The sequence below is a fragment of the Micropterus dolomieu genome, linkage group LG03 (assembly GCF_021292245.1).
Source record: "Micropterus dolomieu isolate WLL.071019.BEF.003 ecotype Adirondacks linkage group LG03, ASM2129224v1, whole genome shotgun sequence".
In the NCBI taxonomy this organism is placed as follows: Eukaryota; Metazoa; Chordata; class Actinopteri; order Centrarchiformes; family Centrarchidae; genus Micropterus; species Micropterus dolomieu.
The window spans coordinates 22,842,747-22,866,042 of record NC_060152.1 but is presented as its reverse complement, the minus strand read 5'-3'; the positions used below and the strand labels follow the sequence as shown (position 1 = coordinate 22,866,042).

Genomic DNA, 23,296 nt, shown 5'->3' with positions numbered 1-23,296 from the left:
CTGTACTGAAATCTGTTAACAAGTGTTTTTTTGACATTATATAAAAAACTTCTAATGTAATGTTTCAAATATAGTTTTGGCTTTTATTTTGAAAACCTGCAATGGAAGTAGTGGCTTGTGTATTGCATCTTACGGTTTCATCATTTTACACAGATCACACCGGTCGGGATAAAACGTGATAGTTGTAGTAATTTGGCTGGATCGTTTTGTCGCCTCCTTCATCGGCAATTTTTATGTAACTGTGCTGTGGTAGATGACTTTTTAAATGACTCTCACACAGCCAAAAAGGTGAATATTAGGTCTTCTTATCCCCACAGGGAAATTTAATGGCGTTATAAGGCAGGTGAGGAGAGAATGCACCAGGACAGACACGGGTTCAATATGTAGACATTTTAATAAGAAAAAATTAAATAACCTCTGAAACTTTAAACTGTACAAAACATTTACTGTGGCAAACATATTTTTCAAACATTGATACCTCATATTTACAAACACTTAAATGAAGAAACATTTACAGCAGTGCCACAGCTAAACCAGAACACACATGTACATGTTTTACAGTATTTTAAAACATTACCTGAGTATAGCAAAAAAAGACTGGCATTATGCCAGTGCAATTATTACAGGGTATTGAGAGTTAAACATTTGAGGAAACTAAATTGTACATGTGGTAACATTAAAAAGTCTGGAAACATTTGCTACATTTAAGTGACATGTTAAAGTAGAAGTGCACATAAAAGCAAGTGACAAATGTTGTCTGGAACTGTCTTTGACGATAAATTTCAATTTGTGACTCACTATAAACATCCGCACACCCTGTATTAAGACAGGCACAAAGCCCATTTGTGACCAGTCATGTGTCCAAATGGTCAACAGCTCCATCACTGTCTGCCAGTCGGCAAGATAAAATGAACTTTGTGGTGCATGGTGGCATTTTCATTCACCCTGTCTTTAAAATAGGAACAGAGTGACATGTATGTCTATTTGGCTTTGTACAGCATGTGCGTGTCTCTCTCAGCTCTTGACCTGTCTGCAGACAGAGGCTAACTGGTTAATGCAGCTAGTAACAGCAGGAGGGACGCTCTGAGACGTTTCTCCTCTCCATCCTGCAAGGGCATCCAGGGCTTGTTTGGGGTTGCAGGGAGACAGGTCATAGATGCAGTAGATGGCTGCTAACTGGACCTCCCATGGCACACCTGGGGAGAGAAAGAAATGATGACATTAGAATTCTTAATGCAAATACATCTGCTGGAGGGCCTTTCGTCTTTCACATCAGAGCATTACATTTTTTTGTTTAGTTGGCACAATTATGACAAATAAACACCAACATGCGACTATAATTTAACACACCAGGGTGAGATAAAAATACAGGAATCTGCTTAAGTACATGCAGTTAAGTAATTGTGTGCCCATTATCCCATTTGTTTTCCCAAATCCTGATCTATAGTCCCCTCCAAAAGTATTGGAAATTCCTTTGTTTATGTTGTTCACTGAAGACATTTGGGTTTAAGATCAAAAGATGAGTAGGAGACAAGAGTTCAGAATTTGAGCTCTCATTTCGTAGTATTCACATCTAGATGTGTTAAACAAGTCAGGACATACCATCCTTTGTTTGAACCCATCCATTTTTCAAGTGAGCAAAACTATTGGAACATGTGACTAACAGATGTTTCTTGTTGCACAGATGTTTCTTGTTGCCCAGGTGTTGCCTTTTAGGTTGATTGTACAAACACTAAATAGCTCTACATGACTATCATCCGTGGTTCAAACCTATAAAGACTGCATTTACTGATAAAGAGGATAAACCAACATGAAGACCAGAGAGCTGTCTATGGGAGAAAAGCAAGCCATTGTCAAGCTGAGAAAAGACGGAAAATCGACCAGAGCCATTGGACAAACATTGGGCATAGCAAGCACAACAATTTGGAATATCCTGAAAAAAAAAGAAACTACTGGTGTACTGAGCAACAGACGTCTAACTGGTCGGCCAAGGAAAACAACAGTAGTTGATGACAGAAATATCGTGACAGCTGTGAAGAAAACCCCCAAAACATCAGTAAGTGACATCACCAACGACCTCCACAGTGCAGGGGTGAAGGTATCACAATCCACTGTTCGAAGAAGACTCAGAGAGCAGAAATATAGAGGCCACACCACAAGATGCAAACCAATCATCAGCAGAAAGAATCGAAAGGCCAGATTGAAATTTGCAAAGAAGTACAGAGATGAGCCGCAAAAGTTCTGGAACACAATCTTATGGACTGATGAGACCAAGATTAATCTCTACCGAAGTGATGGAAAGGCCAAAGTGTGGAGAAAGAAAGGAACTGCTTATGATCCGAAGCATACAAGCTCATCTGTGAAGCATGGTGCAGGTAATGTCATGGCTTGGGTGTGCATGGCTGCTTCTGGAACAGGCTCATTAATATTTATTGATGATGTAACTGATGATGGTGGCAGCAGAATGAATTCAGAAGTGTACAGAAACATTTTGTCTTCCAATTTATGGAGAAATGCATTGAAACTAACCGGGAGGAAGTTTATCATGCAGCAGGACAATGACCCAAAGCACACTGCCAACAAAACAAAATGACTTCATCAGGGGGAAAAAGTGGAAGGTTTTAGACTGGCCAAGTCAATCATCTGGCCTTAACCCAATAGAGCATGCATTTCACCTCCTTGAGGGCCTGTGTCCACCAAAGCGTTTTTTGCCAGCTGAAAACGCCAACTGCTGTTCTGAAAACGCCTAGCTGGGAGCGCTAGGGTGCGTTTGAGTGTTTGCAGTGTTTTTTTCAAGATGCTGTGGTTGCTATGATACATAATTTCCGTGGAGGTGATGTGTTGCAAGTAGGGTAGCCTACTTAATTTTAGTGAATGTAAAAATGTCACCACAAAGTACGTAGGCCTACTTGCTCTGGCCCCTGCTCTGCATGAAGAGAAGGCGGAAACATGAGAGCACAGACTGTCCGTATGTCGGTTCATGAGATTTTGCAGGCGAGGACACACATCGTTTCATTTGAGATCGGATGTGCTCGGTGCGGTGTTTAAAAAACACTCAGCGCCTCATCACGCTCCTGGCATTTTTACCAGCTTGGAAAAACACGGTGCTCCCATTGCAATGAATTGGAAAAAAAGACGCTGGCATCAGAAAAAAACGCTTTGGTGGACAAGGGGTCTAAGAGGAGACTGAAGGGAGAAACACCCCGAAACAAACAAACAACTGAAAGAAGCTGCGGTAAAAGCATTACAAATGAAGAATGCAACAGTCTGGTGATGTCGATGGGTCGCAGGCTTGAGGCAGTTATTGCAAGCAAGGGTTATGCCACCAAATATTGATTGTTATTTACTTTAAGATTATTTGTTCCTTTACCTTTGCTCAACTACGAATGCTGTGGTCTAATACAAAAGGTGATCTAGATGTGAATACCAGGAAATGAAAGCTGAAATTCTGAACTCTTGTCTCATACTGATCTTTTGATCTTAAACCCAAATGTCTTCAGTGAACAACAAAAACAAAGGAATTTGCCTTACCGTTCCAATACTTTTGGAGGGGACTGTATGAAAGTGTGGAGAAAACTGGCAACACCCTCAGCACACAGATGTAGGGTATTAGTTATTAGTTTCTCTTATTTCATACCTTCAGTCTGTCCATGCCTACCAAACGTGTTGATGACGTTGGCAACAGTTACCACAGAGGAAACACACCTCTCTTTGATCCCCTGTTGACCGAGGCGTCCTAATTTAAAAAAAAAAAAAAAAAAAAGGACAAAAAAGACAATTTCCAACAAATGTCCTCTGGCGATCATTAAGTTACACATCCTTTCAGGTTATGGATAATACCAAAGTAAATTAACAAAGCAACTCACCTATGAGTCGGAGTACAGTGGCGACAGTCACATCAGAGACAGGAGCTTGTTGATCTCTGGGCTGCGTCACCCAAGTGTTCATTAATGGCCACAACTCCTTGCTGTCAAAGCAAAATGAACATATTAGCACAGGATCCTTGCTTAAAAAACTATTCAGCAGAACTTTAACATGATTATTTACATTTTGCTTGGAAAACAACTGGGAATACAGCATACCCCAATATATTTTCATATGTCCACTTCCACTTCTTGTGTGTACAAAGGAGGTTCAATGTGAAGACATGTTCCCACGCCTTAGTCCCCAGACCGTCCCCGTACCGACTGTGTTTTGCGAAAGACAGGTTCGACCCGGACCGAATATCAGAGAGTGTTCTGGAGATCAGCTTGTCAGTGTCACATGGAGGGCTCTGCAGTGATAACAGGGAGATTAGGACTTATTTTACTTAATTTGAGATGATACAGATGGGAAAGCAGAGAAACATAAAGACAATGAATGGACTCTAAACTAAAGTTGCGTTTTGACCAAAGGCACTAAATGTAAGTTGTGTGTATTTCTATAGCGCCTTTCTAGTCTTTTCGACCACTCAAAGCGCTTTTACACTACATCTGCATTCACCAAAAAGTCCCTGCTTGGGCGGTAGGTTACTGGCTTTAAATCAAGCATTTACGGTGTTTTTTTTATACTACTGCTCCTCTTTTCCCCCCACCGTTGTTTGCAAACCATTAAATCACAATCAACAGTCTATTAGCCAAACAAGTCTCGCCGATGTCCGCCTCAGATCGTACGTTGCCATTAAATGTATTGCTTGGAAATAGCTTCCAGCATGCAGCGGTGTGTTTACAGCAAACAGTTGTTGGAATTACCCTAAATACTGAAAAAAATAAGTTGTTTTCATCAGTCAGGAAGTTTTTACAATGAGCCGAAGTCAGTCTTCTCTTCTCCAAAACAAGCGGAACAGCTGATTACAGCAGGTAACAAAGCTTGTTTAAGATCATGTTCCTCCGATGCTCAGGCGGACACAGACGCTGATCTGCAGCTCTTGTTGGCTGGAAATGTTTTAATAACCTTCCAAACTGTCGCGATTTTATTTATGTGTTGCTTTCTCTGTGCCAGAGTTCTATTCAGAACTTGATGGCTTTATCCAGTTTGTTATTAAATTTGTAACAATCTTTACTGTGGGTCTCTTCATTATACTCCCACACAAAAAACCTGTTTTAATGGTCAAGCATAGCCTATAGTTTTTCCATTATATTCCAATCAAATCTGATATTCATTTATACATTTTGCTCATGGATAGTGGTTACTAAATACTGATGCCTGTGCATCGCTTTGTACGGCTGGTTAATTTACCTAATCTACACAGGTCTTTAGACAAAGGTGCACACAACAATTGGCTGAAGGAACCTTTTAGTTCCTTGAAAAGAGATCCGGAGACTTAAAAGTCCTGGGTACTTTTGGTGGAAACGCGGTTTAAGCTCCAACAGGTTAGACATCAAACACTGTATAAAGCAAGAATGACCTCAAAAGTGTCTAATATTCACAGCAAATGTTTTCATCAGTCACTCAATTTAAGTCAGAGGATATATGTAACACAAAGTAGATTTGAGAAAAATAATATACAGTATGAAACATGACAAAATGTAGACCCCCAAATACAAATACTTCACCTTCTCCCAACCAAGGAATGCTGAAAGGCAGCTGAGGAGGTTTTCTTGTGCTTTCAGTTTGGTGACAGTATGTATTGCCTGGCACAGACAACTACTGTGTGAGAAAACATTGGGCCATGTTGTAACCATGAACAAGATCAGCTTAGCAGAGTCTGGGAAGTCTGCAGTGGGGGAAGACACAATAACAAATAAAGTCTTAAATGGTGTAGAAATTCAAACAGCCTATAAAAACAACATAATTTACAATAAGAGCACAATGGCTTTGAATGGCGAAAAATCCGTCCATGTGTTTCAAGGTGCAATAAAGGCAGTCTTCACAGTTGAGAGAAATTTGGCCACAATAAGTTAAAATACCTATGCGGGTATATCAAGGGTGTTTGAGGGCTTTAAGAAATACAGTATGACACAAACTGCCAACCTTCTGCTAGAATGCTGTAGGCCAGGATGTGAGCCTTCTCCCAGTCTCTCTGCTGTCTGCAGATCCCTGTGTAGACTCTGCAGAGGGCCTGCATATCATTTCTGCTGAGGAATCTCTTCTCTGCTTTCAGTTTGTTCAGGATGGCCAAAATCAGGTCATCTGCCTTCAGCTGAAGAGAAAAGTGAAATAACATGCACTTAAAGTTAATTTCCCATTGACACAGAAAAGATGAGATCTTCTCCCTCTTCTCTCTCCGTGACTTCTGGGGATACTGCATCTGGTTAACACATGGTGTGAACATTTTCCTGTACTTTTGACTGCCGGTCAATACAAAATAATCCCCACTATCATCATTTGAATAAGAATCAGTTTGGAGTGAAACCCAAAGTAAGAATACTTACTTTAATTTAATATACTTTAATAGATAGATTATATTTATCAATTAACAAAATACAAAGTGAGTCAACAGAAGAAAATTTTAAATCACATCAATATTTGGTGTGCCTTCAAAACATCAGCAATTCTTCTAGGTACACTTGCACAAAGTCAGCTTTTTTGTAGGCCAGTGATTCTTTGAGAGGGTTTCAGGGGGTCCCGAGCCAAAAGGGGAATAATTTATTTTCACTATAGCCCCTTTTACACTGCACGGTACCAGCTCTACTCGCCTTTTTTTGGTTTTCCATTGCAGAAAAGTTGTACCTGTACCTGCTTCCAGGTACTTTTTTCGTATCACCACCGTCGAGGTTCCAAGCGAGCTGAGGCGATACTAAAATGTGACGTGAAAACACGACAGACTACTGACTGATCAGAGAGAATCATCACTTTTCACTGCGTCATCATTGTGCACGCCTGACAGAGGCCAGCAACAGAAATTTCTATATTTTATCATTTTTATACGTTATTTCATCACTTCTGAGAAGTTTTGAGGTGAGAAATCAAGTGTGTAGATTTTGAATATTGACAGTTTTACGAGAAGTGATGGCGGAGCAAAAATGTGCTTGAAAGTTTTCGGAGTTGAGGACCTCTGCAAGTGGCGGCGGTGGAAGACTGTGCCAACCCGCGGAAGGAGCTTGCGAGGCCGGGCAGCCGTCTGCTCACAGAGCCCTCTGGTCCCACTGTCACAGAGACCTCTGCAGCAACAACAGCAGAAGAAAACACAGCTGCAAGATTTTCATACCGCTTATCTGTCTTTAATTCCATCAATGAGTAACACAGGGACAGAAATTATGACGTCGTGGGATTCATACATTTTCTGTAATAAAAGCTCTAAAACCCAAAATCCTATCAGATGGGTGATCCTGGGACAAAATCTTATCAAATAGGAGTCCGTGGTCTAATTTGTGTCAGTTTAGGGGTCCTCGACATGAAAGTTTGAGAACCACAGTTGTAGGCATATCATCAGGTGTATGATTAAACAATTGTACCAAATAGGGACTAATGATCACCAATTCAATATTTAGGTTGAAACACAACTATTAACTGAAACAGAAACAGCTGTTTGAGGAAAACAACTGGATGAGGAACAGCCAACTCAGCTAACAAGGTGAGGTTGCTGAAGACAGTTTACTGTCAAAAGTAATACTTTTTAGCAAGACTGAGCACAGCAACAAGACACAAGGTATTTTAACTAGATGAGCAAGGTCTTTCCCAGGCAGACATTTCAAGGAAGACAGGGACAGATGTGCTGTCCAAGCTCTTTTGAGAAGCACAACGAAACTGATAACGTTGAGGACCATAGACGCAGTGGTCAGCCAAAGAAACTTACTGCGGCTGATGAAAGGCAAATCATGCTTACTTCCCTTTGCAATCGGAAGATGTCCAGCAGTGGCATCAGCTCAGAGTTGGAACTAAACAGTGGGACCCTGGTACACCCATTTACAGTCTGGAGAAGTCTTAGAAGAGAGGACTTGTGGCCAAAAAGGCATACCTCCGACATGGAAACAAGGCCTAGCGACTCAGCTATGCATAGAAACAAGGGAACTGAGGTGCAGAAAAATGGCAGCAGGTGCTCTGGACTAATCAAAATTTGAAATATTTTGGCTGTAGCAGCTGTGGCAGTTTGTTTAACGAAGGTCTGGAGAGCATTACGCGAATGAGCGTCTGCAGGAAACAGTGAAGCATGGTGCAGGTTTCTTGCAAGTTTGGGGCTGCATTTCTGCAAAAGGAGTTGGGCCTAGGGTTGGGCTGATAAGACGATGCCATCCCATCGGCGATGACATCACGAGGTTGAGCTGGCATCGTGATTGTAAAAACCCCGCCCCCCCCCCAGCAAAAAAAGTCTCAAATTTTCACATTATACCACCCTGTGAAAGCAGCTTTAAATGACCACAAACATTCTTATTATTGTTTAAGTATTCATTGCACCTGCCTCGGAATTCTCTTCTCCCCACACTCTGACACTCAGCTACACCTCAGCGTAAAGAACAATGAGTCCTGTAAGCGATGGTACGGCTCCCACAGAGTCCTGACCTCAACATCATCATCAAGTCTGTCTGTGCATTGATAAATATAATCTATTGCATTATATGTCTATTTTTGTAAGCATTCTTACAGCATTTTCCACACCTGCCTAAAATCTTTGCACAGTGCTGTATTTGCAGTACAATAGTTCATAGAGTTCCACCCCCCATTAAAGTAGGGCGTGTTTATGTCACAGGTATGGAGTTAAAACATGTGTTCACCCCTTCAGTTTGATTCAGTTATGCAGATAATAATTCTGACTGTTGAGGTTAGTACCAAATAACCTCACAGGGATCACCTGAACAAGAATATAATGCAAAGTGACCAGGGTGTCAAAATACGTCAGTCCAGTAAACTCACCAGGCTGCTTTTGCAAATCTCAGAGATAACTTCCCTCTCCTCGTCTCTCAGGACAGGCTTTTTTGGCAGGTTACCGACATACAGGTGGCTCTGGATCACAGGCAATAGATCAAAACAACGGCTTTGAATTTTCTTTAAAAAGTTCACTATGAGATTTTGCTCTCCACAGTCCATGGATGGAGAAGTTGCCTCATTTTGGAGTGCACTGAGCGTCAGAGTGTGGGGTGAGGCGGTCTCCTCTCCGCTGTTTGAGGAGGAGGAAGGCAGCTGCTTGTGACTCACACTAGGACAGCAGTTATCTAGCCTGAGACATTTGCTGTTTTTCGGTTGAGGCAAACTGATGGCCTGTCTTTTTTCACCCCTCATCTCAGTCTTGGTGAAGGCTGTTGAAGTTGAGTTAATAGTCTTAAAGCCAGACATCTGACCAACGGTTGTTGTAGACAATGTTCCGCTCTCTGATGAACAAATGCTGAGACTGACATTCCCTCTGAGGATGCTCAAAGTTCGTGCGTGGGCAGAGAGCTCTGGGTACATGGTGTCAAGAGTCCTCATGGAGTTTTCCTGATATGGGCTGGAGGAAGACGATGGGGAAGAGTTCATTACAGTCAAGGGCAGGCGGCCTGGGACCGGCACAGCATGTTTTGGAGTGGCAGAGCCGAACTGGAGTGGTGATGAGGGGGCTCCGTTTGGAAAGAGGGGACTGTTTACAGATGAGGACCTCAACTGCCGACCGTTGGGAGTCAAGTGGGCCTGGACAGGAGTGGTAGGTGAAGCCAATCTATCCATGGGTGAAGCAAATGAGAGTTTCCCAATAGCCTGCCTTGGATTGATCGATTTGCCCACCTTTGGAGGTGTGCTCAGAGGAGTTAGGAGACGAGGAAGTGGAGGGCCCATTTCAGAGCGAACTTGGCCTATGCATTCTGGTGGTTGAGCTGTAGTTGAACATGCCACCAGGCTAGGTAGTTCCTGTCTGATGATTTGTGGGCTTTGTTTTTCAAGCACGTTTGTACGTGACTTTAAACATTTATTTTGTCCATTTGTGGCGGCATTATTGTGATTTGATGAGGTAGCAGGACAAACTTTGCCTTTGCTCACTTTATGGTTATTTGTGTCTATGCTGTCCTGAGGCAAGTCTGTGACAATAGCCTTTTCAATGACAGCTTCTTCCTCTAAGCTGGGCACAGGCTGTATGGTTTTTTCATTCGTTGAAATGTGTTCACTGTTAACGCTGGCATTCAAATTTTCTGGCTTTGGGTGAGTTTCCAAAGCCTGCAAGTTTACAGTGGGAAACAGACACGTAGGACTCAACTGCCTGCACAGAGAATGTAAGTCTTTCAAAGATTCACAGGTAACAGTCTTTGTCTCTTGGGAGTCAGAAAGTGAAGGGCCATGATCAGCCAGTATTTCACTGTTCAGTGTCTCTACAACAACATCCTCTTTTGAAGGAATTTCAACATTTGCTTGAGAAGATTCCTGGTCAGCACGGGACTTGTCATCTTCCGTCTTCAACAGTGGAGATTTATGAGGCGATGGAGGTCTATTATCAGCATTTGACTCTGAGGGAGACACTGTTACATCAACTCCTCCAGTTCCTTGTGCTTCATTCCTATCTTCATCCCCAAGAAGCTTCATGGATGCATCCTTTTCAAAACTCTCCTCTGCATTTTTATTTGACACACTGATGCGGTCACTGCTGCTTGACAAACAGAGGTTATCCTCTGTGTGCTCGCCAAGACACCCTTTATTCTCATGGGGCTTCAAGACTGAGTCCTGATGACTTTTTCCCATTTCTGAACCATTTTCTGTATTTGTAACCACATCTCTCACAGACTCAATGAATATTGAGGAAGTAACTTCCTGAGAGATTACAGTTGTGTCACATCTTCTCGGTGACTCTACACAATCAGGAGTGCCCTTTTTGGCACCAGCAACATCACTAGGGCTTGTGTCTACATCCATCTTTGTAATAGTCTCTGACTGATCTTCCTGCGCACTGCAGGGTGGCTCTTGACTCGACACAATCTGGACCAAAACTGTTATGTCTGATGTGGAAGAAGATGATGATGACGCTGATACTAAATGCACAGTTGCTGGCTGCTGGTCAGTCTGCATGCCTTTTTGAGGATGCATTTCTTCACCATCTGTACTTCTGCTTTTGTCCTTCATTATAGTAATGCCTCTCAACACATTTTGTCCCAAGTCTTTGGAGGAATTTTCACTGGAAATGTGTTCCACTTCCTGTGTTGTGACCACTGGCAAATCCACATTACCCTCTGTTGGTTCTGCAGACGATTTAGGACAGTGGCTTGACACTGATGTTGTGATGAGTAAGGACTCCGTTTGCTGAAGATGGACAGAGTCAGAGGATTTGGGATGTTTTTCCTTTTCTCCACCATATGTCTCCATGGATTCCATCTCTTTGTCCTGAAAGAAAGGCAAAGGCAAAGAGAATTTGCAGTAAGATAAAACCACCATAGCACTTGAGACGGACCCTGCAAATCCAAAGGCTAAAAAACTACCGTGGCTAAATTGACCATTTTGTAATTACAAATGTCACACCAAATAGGAGATTTGGTGTGACAAATTTCTGCTTTAATAAAATTACTAAGAATCTGTCAATTTTGAACATTTAAAATCACATTATATTCACAAAGTTTGAGTTATACATGAGAAATCTATCTTTTGAATGTTGCTTCACTTGATCATAATTCAATTCACAATGACACACATTTTGTTTTATCAAAAATTCTATCAAATTAAGTTTTAAACTATTTCGGGACAAACTAACCAATGGTGCCTTGAACTAGTAGTTGACAAAACTCCATTTTGGAAAGTGTCTATCTTCTTTGACATCGTTTTAAATGGCTTGTTCATTCATTGTGCTTATAAGAATCCTTGCATCGTACATACAGTATGAGATTGCAACACAGTATCTTATCATAAATAAAAACAGGGAAGTTGCACATTAGTCGGTAATAAAACAAATAAAAAACCAACATTTGCAACATTTGAAACATAACTAAATTCTCACCAAATCTAGTAGCGGTGATATGCAGGGAAGCATTGGTTTAAACAATGCCATTATCTCCTCAACTTCAGAGCTGCCCAACTCAGTAGGTGCCTCCTCAGTTTTGCGTTCCTTGGACGATCGCTTGCTCTTTTTGGGAGTGTCTGTTTGCTTCTTGGCACTTGTTGATGGCAGAGATGCCTGACGCTGGATGGCTTCCTGTCCATCAGGAGAGGGTTTTAACTGTGTATAAGTGACTTCTGTCTGCATGGGGTAACTGTAAGATTCACTGATATTATGAGGAGCAGACTGGGACGTGTTATTCAGGCGTGAGAGCAGTCTGTTTTGTGGAGAGGAGGGTAGAACTTGCTTGGAACTGGAGTCTGAAATTACAAGACAAAAACAGGATTTGAGAAAGAAAATGAAAGAAAGAAATGCAAACCGACCTGAAGTCACTGGTATTATTCTAATGTGAGGACACTTATTGAGTTATGTTAGCAATAACACACAGATATACAGGACTTAATGATGCCTCACCAGGTAAGTGCAACAGGTTTGCAGAGTGCTGCTGCTGAGGTTCTACACATGCCCACAAATTCTCTAGGAGCGCCCGGAACTTTTCTGAAAAACAGACACAAACAGTCATAAGCTACAGGTTAACACATGCGATTAGGTCGTCAAATGAAATTAATGTAACAAATGATAATTGAAGCCAACTGCATACCTTTGTCAACTTTAGGCTCCTCAGGTGCACTTGCTTGAGATGATGTGCTCCTATATTCTGTCAAGAAATAATTGAGGTATTGTTTAAATTTTAACTTGTATTTAATTTTAAGTCAGAAAAAGATACTGCTTCTACAGGTTTAGATCAAGTGAACTAGGTTACATGGTAAAACATGCTTCCTTTATATCAGGGCCTTTGATATCCTATTACAAAACATGTAACATTCGGTCATTTTAGCTATTTTTCTTGTTTACTGAAAAGCTAACTTCTTGAAGAAATGAGATCTGACCACAGCAGAATAAGACTTCATTGTATGCTGTATTTAAAAATGAAGCGGTTACTTGTTGTACCTTTACACCTTTCTCTTTCCAGTTTTATCAGTCTCACCTACAAACAAATTGAAATTATACATAATGACAGGTCAGTTCAACAGTATTAAATTATTTCCACAAAAATGCTGTTTATAAAAAGGTCATTACTGCACCTGGAGGTCATCAATATTTCTCTCTAGCAGAATCTTCTCTTTGGTCAGTTGGTCAATTTGATGATTCTGTTTGCAAATTGAGTCTGAAATAAGGACATAAATGTGTATCGCTAAAACACCAAACAAGGGTTGTCATAGAAAGACAGATCCAAGACATCCTTATGAACAGAAAATAATTATTTTGTCTGAAATCCAATTTTCAACACAAACCTTCGAGCAGCCGAACTTTATTTTCAAGGTTGTCCTTTCTGTTGATGAGAAAACAGCAGTCTTTTAGCATAATTTGTTTTACATGATTTTCTCAAAAACAAAAGACAACAACAAACTTTACATAATCATACTATAGCACAAAGTTAATTAAAGTCTCATAAAAGAAATGACACAAAAAGACAGAGAGAGAGTGAGAGAGAGACATGACACTCATTAAAGTCCAACAAAAAATAAAAAAATATATAAAATAGTATCACTAAAGCAAGTGTAACTTCTTACATGCTTGTTGTCTTGGTGTTCTCCTCTATCAATTTTTCAACCTGATCTGCTTGTGCCTCAGATTTCTTCAAAGATGTCTAGAAAGGTGAAAATGAAAATGTACAAAGAGTGTGAGTGGTAGATTTACTGAGCTACATTTGAGCAGATATGCTTAAAGCAGCTGAGAACAATGGTACATTCAGAGTCTGTTATGAGTTACAGCAAACTCAAATCACTGATTATAGGGAATGCTTTTTTTGGCTTACCTGTGTTTTCAGCAAATCATTTTCTATTATGGCCTTTTCCCTCTTCAGCTTTGCATTTTCAAGTGACTGTATTTCTGTCAGTTCTAAGAGTATGAAAGACAATTTAGCAACAAAATCAGTGGTGCATTCAACACATTTTTAACAAATGATGATTTACAAATTATGGAAAACACATAACTGGTAAAAAATACAGCATGTGAATGGAAAGTACCTTTCACGTCCTTCAGCTGGTCTTCAAGCTTCTTATTCCTAAGGGATATAGAAATACTATTTAACATTTTACCACAAAGATAAAACCATTATAATAACATTTGTCATCTGTAATAATTATTTCTTACTCTGCCATTGTCTTGCCGTTTTCCAGCTTAATTTTTTCCATCTCTTCAGACATCTGTCCATAGGCCTTAAGAGCACTCTATAACAAAATAGGTGGGAATATCAGCATGACAGCAGAAAAACAACCAACAAAAACTAAAAAAAAAAAAAAAAACAGCTGGGGAAATTTATTCAGAGATGCTCAGATTTTGTGTTAATATAAGAGACATATCCACTATTACCGTCAGAAGGAATTTACTTCAAATGAGATTCTACAGAGAAAAGGCATACCTTTTTTTCTTCCAGTTCTGCTTGCACAGATTCATAATCTGCTGTCTTTTTCTCCAGAGTAACCAATCTGATCTGCAGCTCCTCCAGCTGCTGTTGAAGCCTGATTGTGTCACTGTGTAAAATATGTTAAGGACATGGTGTTAAAATCAGCTGCCTTCAACATAAAAGAACATATTGTCTGTTTGCATTTATTCATCATAAAGCAACTATGTCCTGACTGGTGTAGTTTCACTAATATTCAAAAGATATATCTGTATTATATCTGTATTTATATCTATATCTGTCTCTAGATTATATTTAAACATTAACCAATTAATTTATATTCTCAGACAATTTATCAAGGTATCTACATGAGAAGATAAGCACATGGAGTCACATTTATCAAAAGCCCAGTCAATTTCCTTTCCTTTAAATATTTACAAATCACAAACCACAAACACAGTGAAGTTTTTTTCCCCCATTGATGATTTAAGAAAATGCATGGTATTTTATACATTTGGTTATCATTTATTTGGGCTACTGAACCTGTCAAGGAAAACAGTTACAGACAATTTGCTTTTTTAAGACAGCCATTTGGGGGGGGGGGGAAAGTAGCTTAACTTTGCCCGCTTACAGTTAAGAGAGTAATATGGAAAAAAAAATGTGATTCCAAATAACACACAATAGTCTTAATATCGATGTTTAATTGCAGTTAGTAATTTATCTAATTCCCGTTAAGTGAATTGATAATCCCCAATTCCCAAAGACGCCACAAACCTTAGGGAACAACTTATAAATTAAGGTTAACAGCTCACGTTAGAAGAAAGCACAAGTTATTGGCTAGCTACAGCTAATACCTGCTGGGCTTTGTACAAATATCAGTATTAACGTTACAAATGTGTTTCCTGAATATTGACAGGTGTTACATATTTCAAAAGACCAGCTTTTGCTGACTGTATTAATTTATCATGACCATGGCAGTTATCATTCATTAATATAATTCAATTTAATGGGGCTTTATTGACACAGGAAAAGCAAGGGTAAAATAAAAACATGTACATAAACAGAATAATTGTGATTTTGATAAATACACACACACACGAGTAAAATAAAATAAAACAAAATAAACATAATAATTGACGTTAATACTCACTCCGAAACAGTTATCTTCTGTTTAAGTGCCAGAAATGACGACACATATTCGTTCAGGCTCTGTACCATAAGGAACAGCAACAACAAACAGACATGCATACGTTAATTACCAACAGTTCACTGGCACTGATAAGACAAAAAAAATACATGAATCGTGTCTCAATCGTCAGAGACTGTTTATGTTAAGTCCACAACGATGAAAAACAAGTTTTTAAATCGACTTTTTCTCTCAAAGAAAGACGATCTGACCTGGTGCAAAACAGAGCAGTTTTGACAGTTTCCAACCGTCGCGTCCGCGGCGATTGCTACCGTTTTGGACTGACTGTCCCCTGGCATCATGGTAAGACGAACTCCTAAACACTCACAGCTTTATTTTATATAACATTAATTGACGACCATGTCCCGGTGTCACAAATTCCAGGCAAGTTCAAAACAACTTCACATTTTCGCGTCTCGCACGTTGACCAAGGACCCAAGCTAGGACCCCACAGGGGATGCTTCGTGAAATGCCGGTCAACCTTGAATTAAATAATTCTCTCTACGTTGTAAACAGATTAAAAATTTCGTATATACGCAAATAAATATAAGTAAGACAGTTGTTCGGTTGTATGTTTGATAATTATGAAATATAATGTTTCTTGTCATGCGGATCTTTCTTCAGGCAGTTCATTATGGCATATGGGGCGTTACCGACGAACGCGCTAACGTTACAGCTCGTCCAGGCCAGCAGGGGTAGTGTAACCCTGTAGTTTAGTTTGTATACTCAGTGGACAGTTTATAGTTTGGTAGTGTATTCTTTGTTTTCAAAGTCTTAAAGGCCGGAAGTCATTTCACGAAATATTGTACTAAGTAGCTTATTATAATGTTGATGGTCATAGATAGTTACATCAGTCGGAGATATTCTTTAATTTTCAGCAGTCCCTGGTGGTCTAGTGGTTAGGATTCGGCGCTCTCACCGCCGCGGCCCGGGTTCGATTCCCGGTCAGGGAACTATCCTTTTGACGTCCCATAATAAGATGATCACTTAAACTGTGTTCAGCTAATAGTTCAGCTGCTCTTCGAGAGCTTCTAGAAGTTAAGTAAGCGCAAAATGAAATTTCCAAATGCAAAAAGCCCAAATGCGCAAGTTAAGCTATCCCAACCTTATCTGTCCTAAAATGACACAAAATTGTGTGCCCAATACTTGTAGTGGATTTGTAGCACGTGGTTAAATTTTCATGTGCCGTTTCATTTCTATATATAGTCAGCAGAGGGTACTGTTGTACAGATAACAGTGTTCCTAATCTCTGTCTTTCCCTTCTGTCTCCTTTTCTGTCTGTCTGTCTCTCTCTCACAAACACACACACACACACACACACACACACACACACACAATAACAACAATAGCTGAGAGGAAGCAATTAAAGTTACCATGCAATCCATGGGGGATTGCTGGTAGGTGCATCCTGATGGAAAGATAATAACCCTGTAACTTCAGATGAACCTTCTGAGTGTAGCCTCAAGGCCAAAGAGCCAACTCTCTCCAAACGGATGCAGCCAGAGATAGCATAGTTTCTTCAAAGTGGAAAGGGGAGTGTTGGGCATGTCTTCTCTTTTCGTGTCTTCTCTCTGACAGGTAATCTCTTCTGTTACCTGACATGGGTTAGGTAACACTTTGGATGTTGCCAGATTTGTCTCGATCTTCTTTGTTATCTATAGGAAGCCTGTGTCTGATCACTATCTTTGTATAAACAAAAATGCTCCATCCTCTTAATCCCTTTTATCATGTGTGGTTGGATTTTCTCCTCTTCTTTTTTTCTTTGTTAAGGTGCTGTAGCAAAGTACAGTGTGGGGTGGAGATAAATTAGCTGTCTAATGAAAGTCAAAGTATAAGTCACTAACCTAATAAAACTTTTAATACTTTTGAAAACCAAAGTATAAGTCACTAATGCAGAACTAAAGAAGTCTCTCGGGTGATAGGCAAAAATGTCGCTGAATATCTTTAACCAAGTCCAGTTGCCCTTGATTTTAATTATGACGTGGATGACTGAGAACCTTCATGTACAGATATAAGTCACCAGTTGTCTGTCTATAGTCGGGCAGTTTTCCTGCCCGACTATAGACAGTTAATGTTTAATGTTGACACAATAATGAAACCCACTAATTTGTGTCAGGGTTCAGTGTTATGTTTTTAAAACATTTTGAACACATATTTTTGATATTTGTGTTCTACATAAGATTGAGTTTTGATTTGATGGGATTGCAAAGTGGCTGATGACAGTACATTCCAGAAACTTGGAGGGTTAGAGTAATCTGACTGTGTGTGTGTGTGGTGTTGCTTCTGTCAGCAAACTGTCATTAATTAATAAAACAGTTTTGCATTTCTAAACATCTTGCAGAATTTTGCTTGTGAAAAAAAGCTACCCCAGACCACATTTATTCAATAATACAGTGTCTACACACAAAAGCACACAGATAGTAACACAGTGCCCACAGCTGACCAACTATAAATCAACTACAGAGAGGTGGCTGACAAGAAGGAAAACCCCCTTTTCTCTCTATACCCACCTCTCCCTCTGGCTCACTGCCTCTCTTTCTCGCAGCAGTTTTCTGTGACAGCACCAAATACATAGATGCCCTTCCTCCTCCTCTTTCTCTCTCTACTTTCTTTCTCTCTGTCTTCTTACACTCGTCTTCTCTCCTCCCTCACTCTCTATGAAGTCCTTAGGGCTGTGCCTCGTGGATTATGACAATGAGGATTTTGTTTTGTGCATCTGTGCCTTCTTGACTTGTTGAGGGATGACTAAAAAGTAAAGCCCAGACACAGTATGTCATAGGTGTTGAAATGGCTAATGCTGCATTGGCATTACTGTTGGCCAGGACGCTGGCTTATGTGCTGCACTTCACCCAACTAAGCCTGCATCAAGCCTAAACTGCTCTACCTAGAGTTCCCCCAGTCACAGTTTGTATTTGCCGTTTGCGTGTTTTGTCAGGGCATGTGCCCAGTTTAAGACTTGAGCCATAAAATTATGACTTAAGGGATGGAGTTCTCTTCCTGTGCTTTTTTTTTTCACCTTTGCAAGAATACATGACAGCTGAAAAGAATGAAATCAGGACTCAGGCCACAGCTGAGATGCTGACATGACACACATTTGTTTATTTTTATTTCGTTTACACTGTAGAAATCACATGAAATAGCATTCACCACCATCTGTCATAGCTTACCATAAACCATAACCAACATATAATGCATTACTTTTGTGCCATATTAATGCATGCAATACATGACTTGTGTAATAATGTTGGGTAATGTAATGGAAAGATGGAGCAGGGGCTCACAGCATGCTCATTCCTTTTTGTTATTTCCACTCGACAGCTGTTTATTTCTTTTTATCATTTATTTTGCCACCAAATCATTGTTGACATTGATATATTGAGCTTTTGACATCACAATTGTTTTTCCTTCAAAAATAAAAATAAATGGGATTTAAAAAATGTGCATTTTGTCAGCATGAAATCCTATGAAACATGATACAAAATATTAAGGTAATGGGGCTTAGGGTATAGAGTAATAAAAGGACACATTTATGCTGCTCCAGCAACGCTGCATTGTAAAGCCAATAAATAAAACAAACAATACTGTACATGGGTCACACAATTCACTTGCTATTTCCTGAAACTTGAGGATTTCACATTGATTTGGTGACAGAAGACAACGTTGTAGCACCACTGAGTATGAAAGTCAGTTCACACATCACCTTAGAATAGTTTTCTTTTGTATGATGCGTTTAGTTTTCTTTTCTTTCCTTTTTTCTTTTACATGACATTACAAAGCTTCCTGCTATTACCCAGCTATTGAGGAAGCCCACTTTGATAATTTCCAGCATGTTTTTTTATTATCAAGCTTTTTTTAACAAGCTCTTAGAGTACAATTATGTTTTCTTCCCTTTTCATTATCAGACCCCAGATTTCCAATTGATAAAGAATTGAAGCGCGGACCTGCTCGTATCACATGTTGTTGCGTGGCAGTGCCTGAAACCTCGCCAACCGTTTTTTCTCTGTTGGTCTGCCATCATTAGCCTTTGGTTGACTGGAAGATGTTGGGTCTCCTGGGGACAGATCTGTTCAATTACATACAGTATATAAACAAAGCTGTATTTTTTTCAGGGTTTCAGTTTCATTTGGACATGTCAGTCCAACTTGCTTTAATCAAGATTCCAATTTTGCTAGTTCCTCCTCATAATTCTCTTCTTTATTTGTACTGTCCCGATCACATTCCTGTGTTGTGCTGTCAGCACAAGTTCTTGTATCCAGATGTCCGGCATCGCAGGGAGAAGAAAGGGCACTGCAACTCTCTTTGCACTTCCATTGAAATGTCATTTGTTTTTCAGTGCTCGCCCCACGCTTAAAGCAAAAACATTGTTTTTTTTCCAAGCATGGACATCAAATATAGTATATTGGTTACCTATCTGTCTGTGTCACAGACAGAGTCACCCCGTTTGATTATACGTTTGAATTCGAACAAGACTGGCAGCACTGCTTGCCGTAGAACTTGTGGTTGCAGACTCCATGCTGGGGCACCAGGTAACACCAGTTGAAGTAATCTCTACACGCAAGGTCTGTGGGAAAAGGGTGAAAAAATACTTATGAAAGCTTATTTTGATTCTGACAAGGTATTTTAAGATAACTCTGGTCAGACTACAGATTACAAGGAGCACAGTTTTTAGTTTGTATACAAGCATCAAAGTAGTACTACATTATGTTAGAGCTTTAGTACCTTTCTTCTCAGTTTGTGGGCAGAAGTTGGTGTTGCAGGCCTGGGACATGGAAGGTTTAAGATGCAGGGCACAGCCAGGAGAGGGCTTCTCTTGGACCAGACACTGAACCGTCCTGGCCTGCACTCCTCCTCCACATGTCACTGTGCACTGTAGAGTATAACACATTCAGTGTCTCATCAATCATGAGCTTACAATGTAACTATCAACAAAGCAGAAACTCTGTTGACAAATAATGTAATGCAGCGCTCCTTGCATAGTCCAGCTATGTAAACCTGCTCTAAGTTAACATACCTGGGACCAAGGAGATGAGTGCCATTCTGCTCGAGGTGGAGGTTGAGTGAGGGTTTGAGGTGGATGGGTGCGATGATACCTGCTCCATCGGTGGACTGGCGGGGTAGTCCGGACAGGGCACTCAGCCAGGATGCAGGGCCTCTGGAGCTCTACTGCGGGCTTGGGGACATGGTGGCACTTCTTGGCAGCAAGCTCCCTGTATTTACCTGCAGTGTCCTAAAGAAAATTAAAGTCAATTAAAAATATTGTAACATATAAAAAATAAATCAATATATACTACAGGTATTTATATACATACATACACATATACACTTGTATATAATATAAAGCAGTAAATTGTCACAATTAATTTTTAAAGTTGTTCATTTAAAAACTAGGAATTGACATTTTGCCATATTTGAGTAAACACAGCACATGTAATACACACCTTCTCTGCACACTTGATGAAGCGTGCCTGATAGCCACGACCACATGTTACTGAACACTGGGCGATCAAAGGAGGAAAGGAACAGAGAAGAAACTTATTTCCATTAGCTTTTAAAATTATTTTTTATAATTTTACATAATGCATTACTACAGTGCTGTGTTAATTTAAATTACGTATTTTTGGCTCATGAATTACCTCTTGCCACGTGGAAACAAACCACTGGACTTTGCGTTGTTTCTGGCAGCGTTTGATGAAACAGGAATCTTGACTGGCGGGTTTTGGCAGGCCTGCACACAAACTGTCTGGCAGCGTATGTGTGTGGGCACCTGGGTTGCTGCTCGTACACAAGACGGTCCTCTTCCTCAAGCCGTTGCCACACTTCCGAGAACACTGCCACATAAACAGAAATGTGACGAGGATAAACGTTGATGTCCTTAAATGTCCTTAAGCGCCTGACTGGTAAGATCATCTGATTATGACGCGACGACAACAACAACACCACAGTATTGTTAGTGAATATTGGCTTAATGGGTTAAATGTTTCTAGTACATTTGTAGTACATCCATCATTTTAGAGGTAGCCTGCCCGCCTTCTTCCTCTTAAAAGTAGGGATTTGTTCAAATGCCACAGGCCAAAGATCTTAGCCAAGCCAACCTTGCACAGAAAGCGTTTCTACCATATAATTCACATTCTCCACACAGGGAGTTATTGTGCTTTACTTTCTTAATAATTCCTTTGAGGTAGTCCAACAATTCCCTCAATATTAATTCTTATCCTATGCACACATCTTATGGCACCGCTTAAATCAAAATCTTGAAAGTGTTTCACCACATTCAAGAAACGGAAGGGGGGGGTATGACGTACTTCACTGTGCCACAGAGTACCAGCGAGGAAGTAAACTGGACACCATTTGTGGCAGGTAGTTAAGGACACTTGGGGTAAAACGGCAGTTAAAAAGGTTTAATAGTGAGACAAGTCACCACGCGCAATGTATAAGAGTTGGACAGAGAACAAAACATTCATTCATGGTTTAAAGCCACTGAGATCACTGTCATAAAATGTGGTGAAGCCATCAGTGCTAGGCTTCATGTAGAGTTCTTTAGCCCAAATGGTGAATGTGCAACTTTGAAGTGTTTTTTTGTTTCTCCTTCTATGGATAACTAATACAGCAGCATGCCTGTACTGACTTACATCTGTGCATGCTTGTTATTATTCCTACATGGCAGATCACTTTCACACAAGCTTACCTGTGACCATGGCCCGGTGCTCCAAACTGGTGGACAGCTGTGTGTGTTGCAGACTTGCCTCCTGGCTGGGGTGGGCTGGGCACAGCGAGAGTCGGCCTGGCCGTCTACGTTGGCCTGGCTGGTTCTTTGGACACACTGGACCTGCCGCGCCTGCTGGCCTCCTCCACAGCTCTGGCTGCACTCCCCCCACTCTCCTACAGACCAACTGGGACAACACAACACAAGTCCGCTGAGTCAACATGCACAGCTCCTCAATCATTTAGTCAGACATGCCTGTGGGAATTCACAAATGACTCCCTGTGTTGTATCTAAGCCAGTTCTTCAGTGACCTCTGCAGCTTATTCTATGACCAATAACTTACTGTATGTATAACAAAGGTTTAAATGGTTTAAATGGTTAACTCATGTGAAACGTATCTTTCTTCATTTTCAGGACCGAAGCACCTTTTCACAGAGACACCTAACCTCTTGGCAGACAATACCAATAATAATAATGTGAGTGATAAATGTAAAGATTAATATTAGTATTCGTCACTCTCTACTAAACACCTGTCTTCTTACATTGCTGACCTCAGACACTTTGGAGTGTTGCAGGCCTAACTCTATAAGGGGTTAGACATTTGTTCATGGCTGGCTGGCTTCAGAGCAAGTCAGAACAGCCGAAATACCAGGCTTTTTAAACAGTAACTTAAACCTCACTGCACAGTTTTAAACCCCCTCCTTGCCTAAACTCAGCACTCATGACCAACAAAACTAAACATCACCACATATTTCTCTCCTAATTGCCTCCATTTGTACTGTACACTCCTAACACGTTGGTGATTACAAAAATGTGGCTTCATCGAAATAGACATTAAGGATCCTTCATATTAATGCACAGTCCCTTGACTGAGCGCTCAGTTTGGGACGGCGCAGTTTATGTTATTTTAAGTGCATTTTTTTCCAACACTGTGCCGTGGCAGACCGCATGTCGCCTAATCCCTGAGCGTACTTCTCTCTTCCTCAAAGCTTCACTGCATCTATTCCAAGTGACCCCAAACTCAAGGTGCAGGCAGCTCAATCCCTCGTCACACACTCTGTCATCCTCTCCCTTGCTTCACCCCAATGTACCCACCCA

At 40.5% G+C, this 23,296-nt stretch overlaps 2 protein-coding genes and 1 non-coding gene across 3 annotated transcripts in view; 1 reads left to right on the top strand and 2 right to left on the bottom strand.

Annotated features, from left to right (window-relative positions):
• Positions 1-375: 375 nt before the first annotated feature.
• On the bottom strand, positions 376-16,077 carry ice1 (KIAA0947-like (H. sapiens)). Its single transcript, XM_046044920.1, has 20 exons — positions 15,708-16,077; positions 15,460-15,518; positions 14,328-14,439; positions 14,060-14,136; positions 13,933-13,970; positions 13,722-13,804; positions 13,477-13,553; positions 13,198-13,235; positions 12,988-13,070; positions 12,854-12,890; positions 12,504-12,560; positions 12,317-12,400; positions 11,804-12,162; positions 8,773-11,196; positions 5,953-6,121; positions 5,535-5,695; positions 4,083-4,273; positions 3,867-3,967; positions 3,638-3,736; positions 376-1,196 (listed from the first exon to the last, which is right to left on the bottom strand). Exons 1-20 carry the CDS (start codon positions 15,795-15,797, stop codon positions 1,015-1,017), a joined length of 4,521 nt encoding a protein of 1,506 aa, XP_045900876.1. The 5' UTR covers positions 15,798-16,077; the 3' UTR covers positions 376-1,014.
• A 299-nt stretch (positions 16,078-16,376) lies between these two features.
• trnae-cuc lies at positions 16,377-16,448 on the top strand. Its single transcript has one exon. It is a non-coding gene; the product is annotated as a tRNA-Glu (tRNA).
• Positions 16,449-18,571: 2,123 nt separating this feature from the next.
• The window catches only part of LOC123968113 (A disintegrin and metalloproteinase with thrombospondin motifs 16), a 75,494-nt gene continuing 70,769 nt past the window's right edge, over positions 18,572-23,296 (bottom strand). The window contains exons 19-24 of the mRNA XM_046044610.1: positions 22,181-22,385; positions 21,129-21,323; positions 20,934-20,990; positions 20,507-20,722; positions 20,215-20,362; positions 18,572-20,056 (exon numbers count right to left, since the gene is read on the bottom strand). Coding sequence (XP_045900566.1) covers positions 19,941-20,056; positions 20,215-20,362; positions 20,507-20,722; positions 20,934-20,990; positions 21,129-21,323; positions 22,181-22,385 — 937 coding nt within the window. The 3' untranslated portion in view covers positions 18,572-19,940. The remainder of the gene's footprint in view (positions 20,057-20,214; positions 20,363-20,506; positions 20,723-20,933; positions 20,991-21,128; positions 21,324-22,180; positions 22,386-23,296) is intronic.

Excerpts from the sequence above, each read along its gene's own strand:
- ice1 (XM_046044920.1), bottom strand. The coding sequence starts at position 15,797 with ATGATGCCAGGGGACAGTCAGTCCAAAACGGTAGCAATCGCCGCGGAC. Across the intron at positions 14,440-15,459 it reads CAGAAGATAACTGTTTCGGA|TGACACAATCAGGCTTCAAC; the intron begins GTGAGTATTAAC and ends TATTTTACACAG. Across the intron at positions 4,274-5,534 it reads CATTCCTTGGTTGGGAGAAG|AGCCCTCCATGTGACACTGA; the intron begins GTGAAGTATTTG and ends TTATCACTGCAG.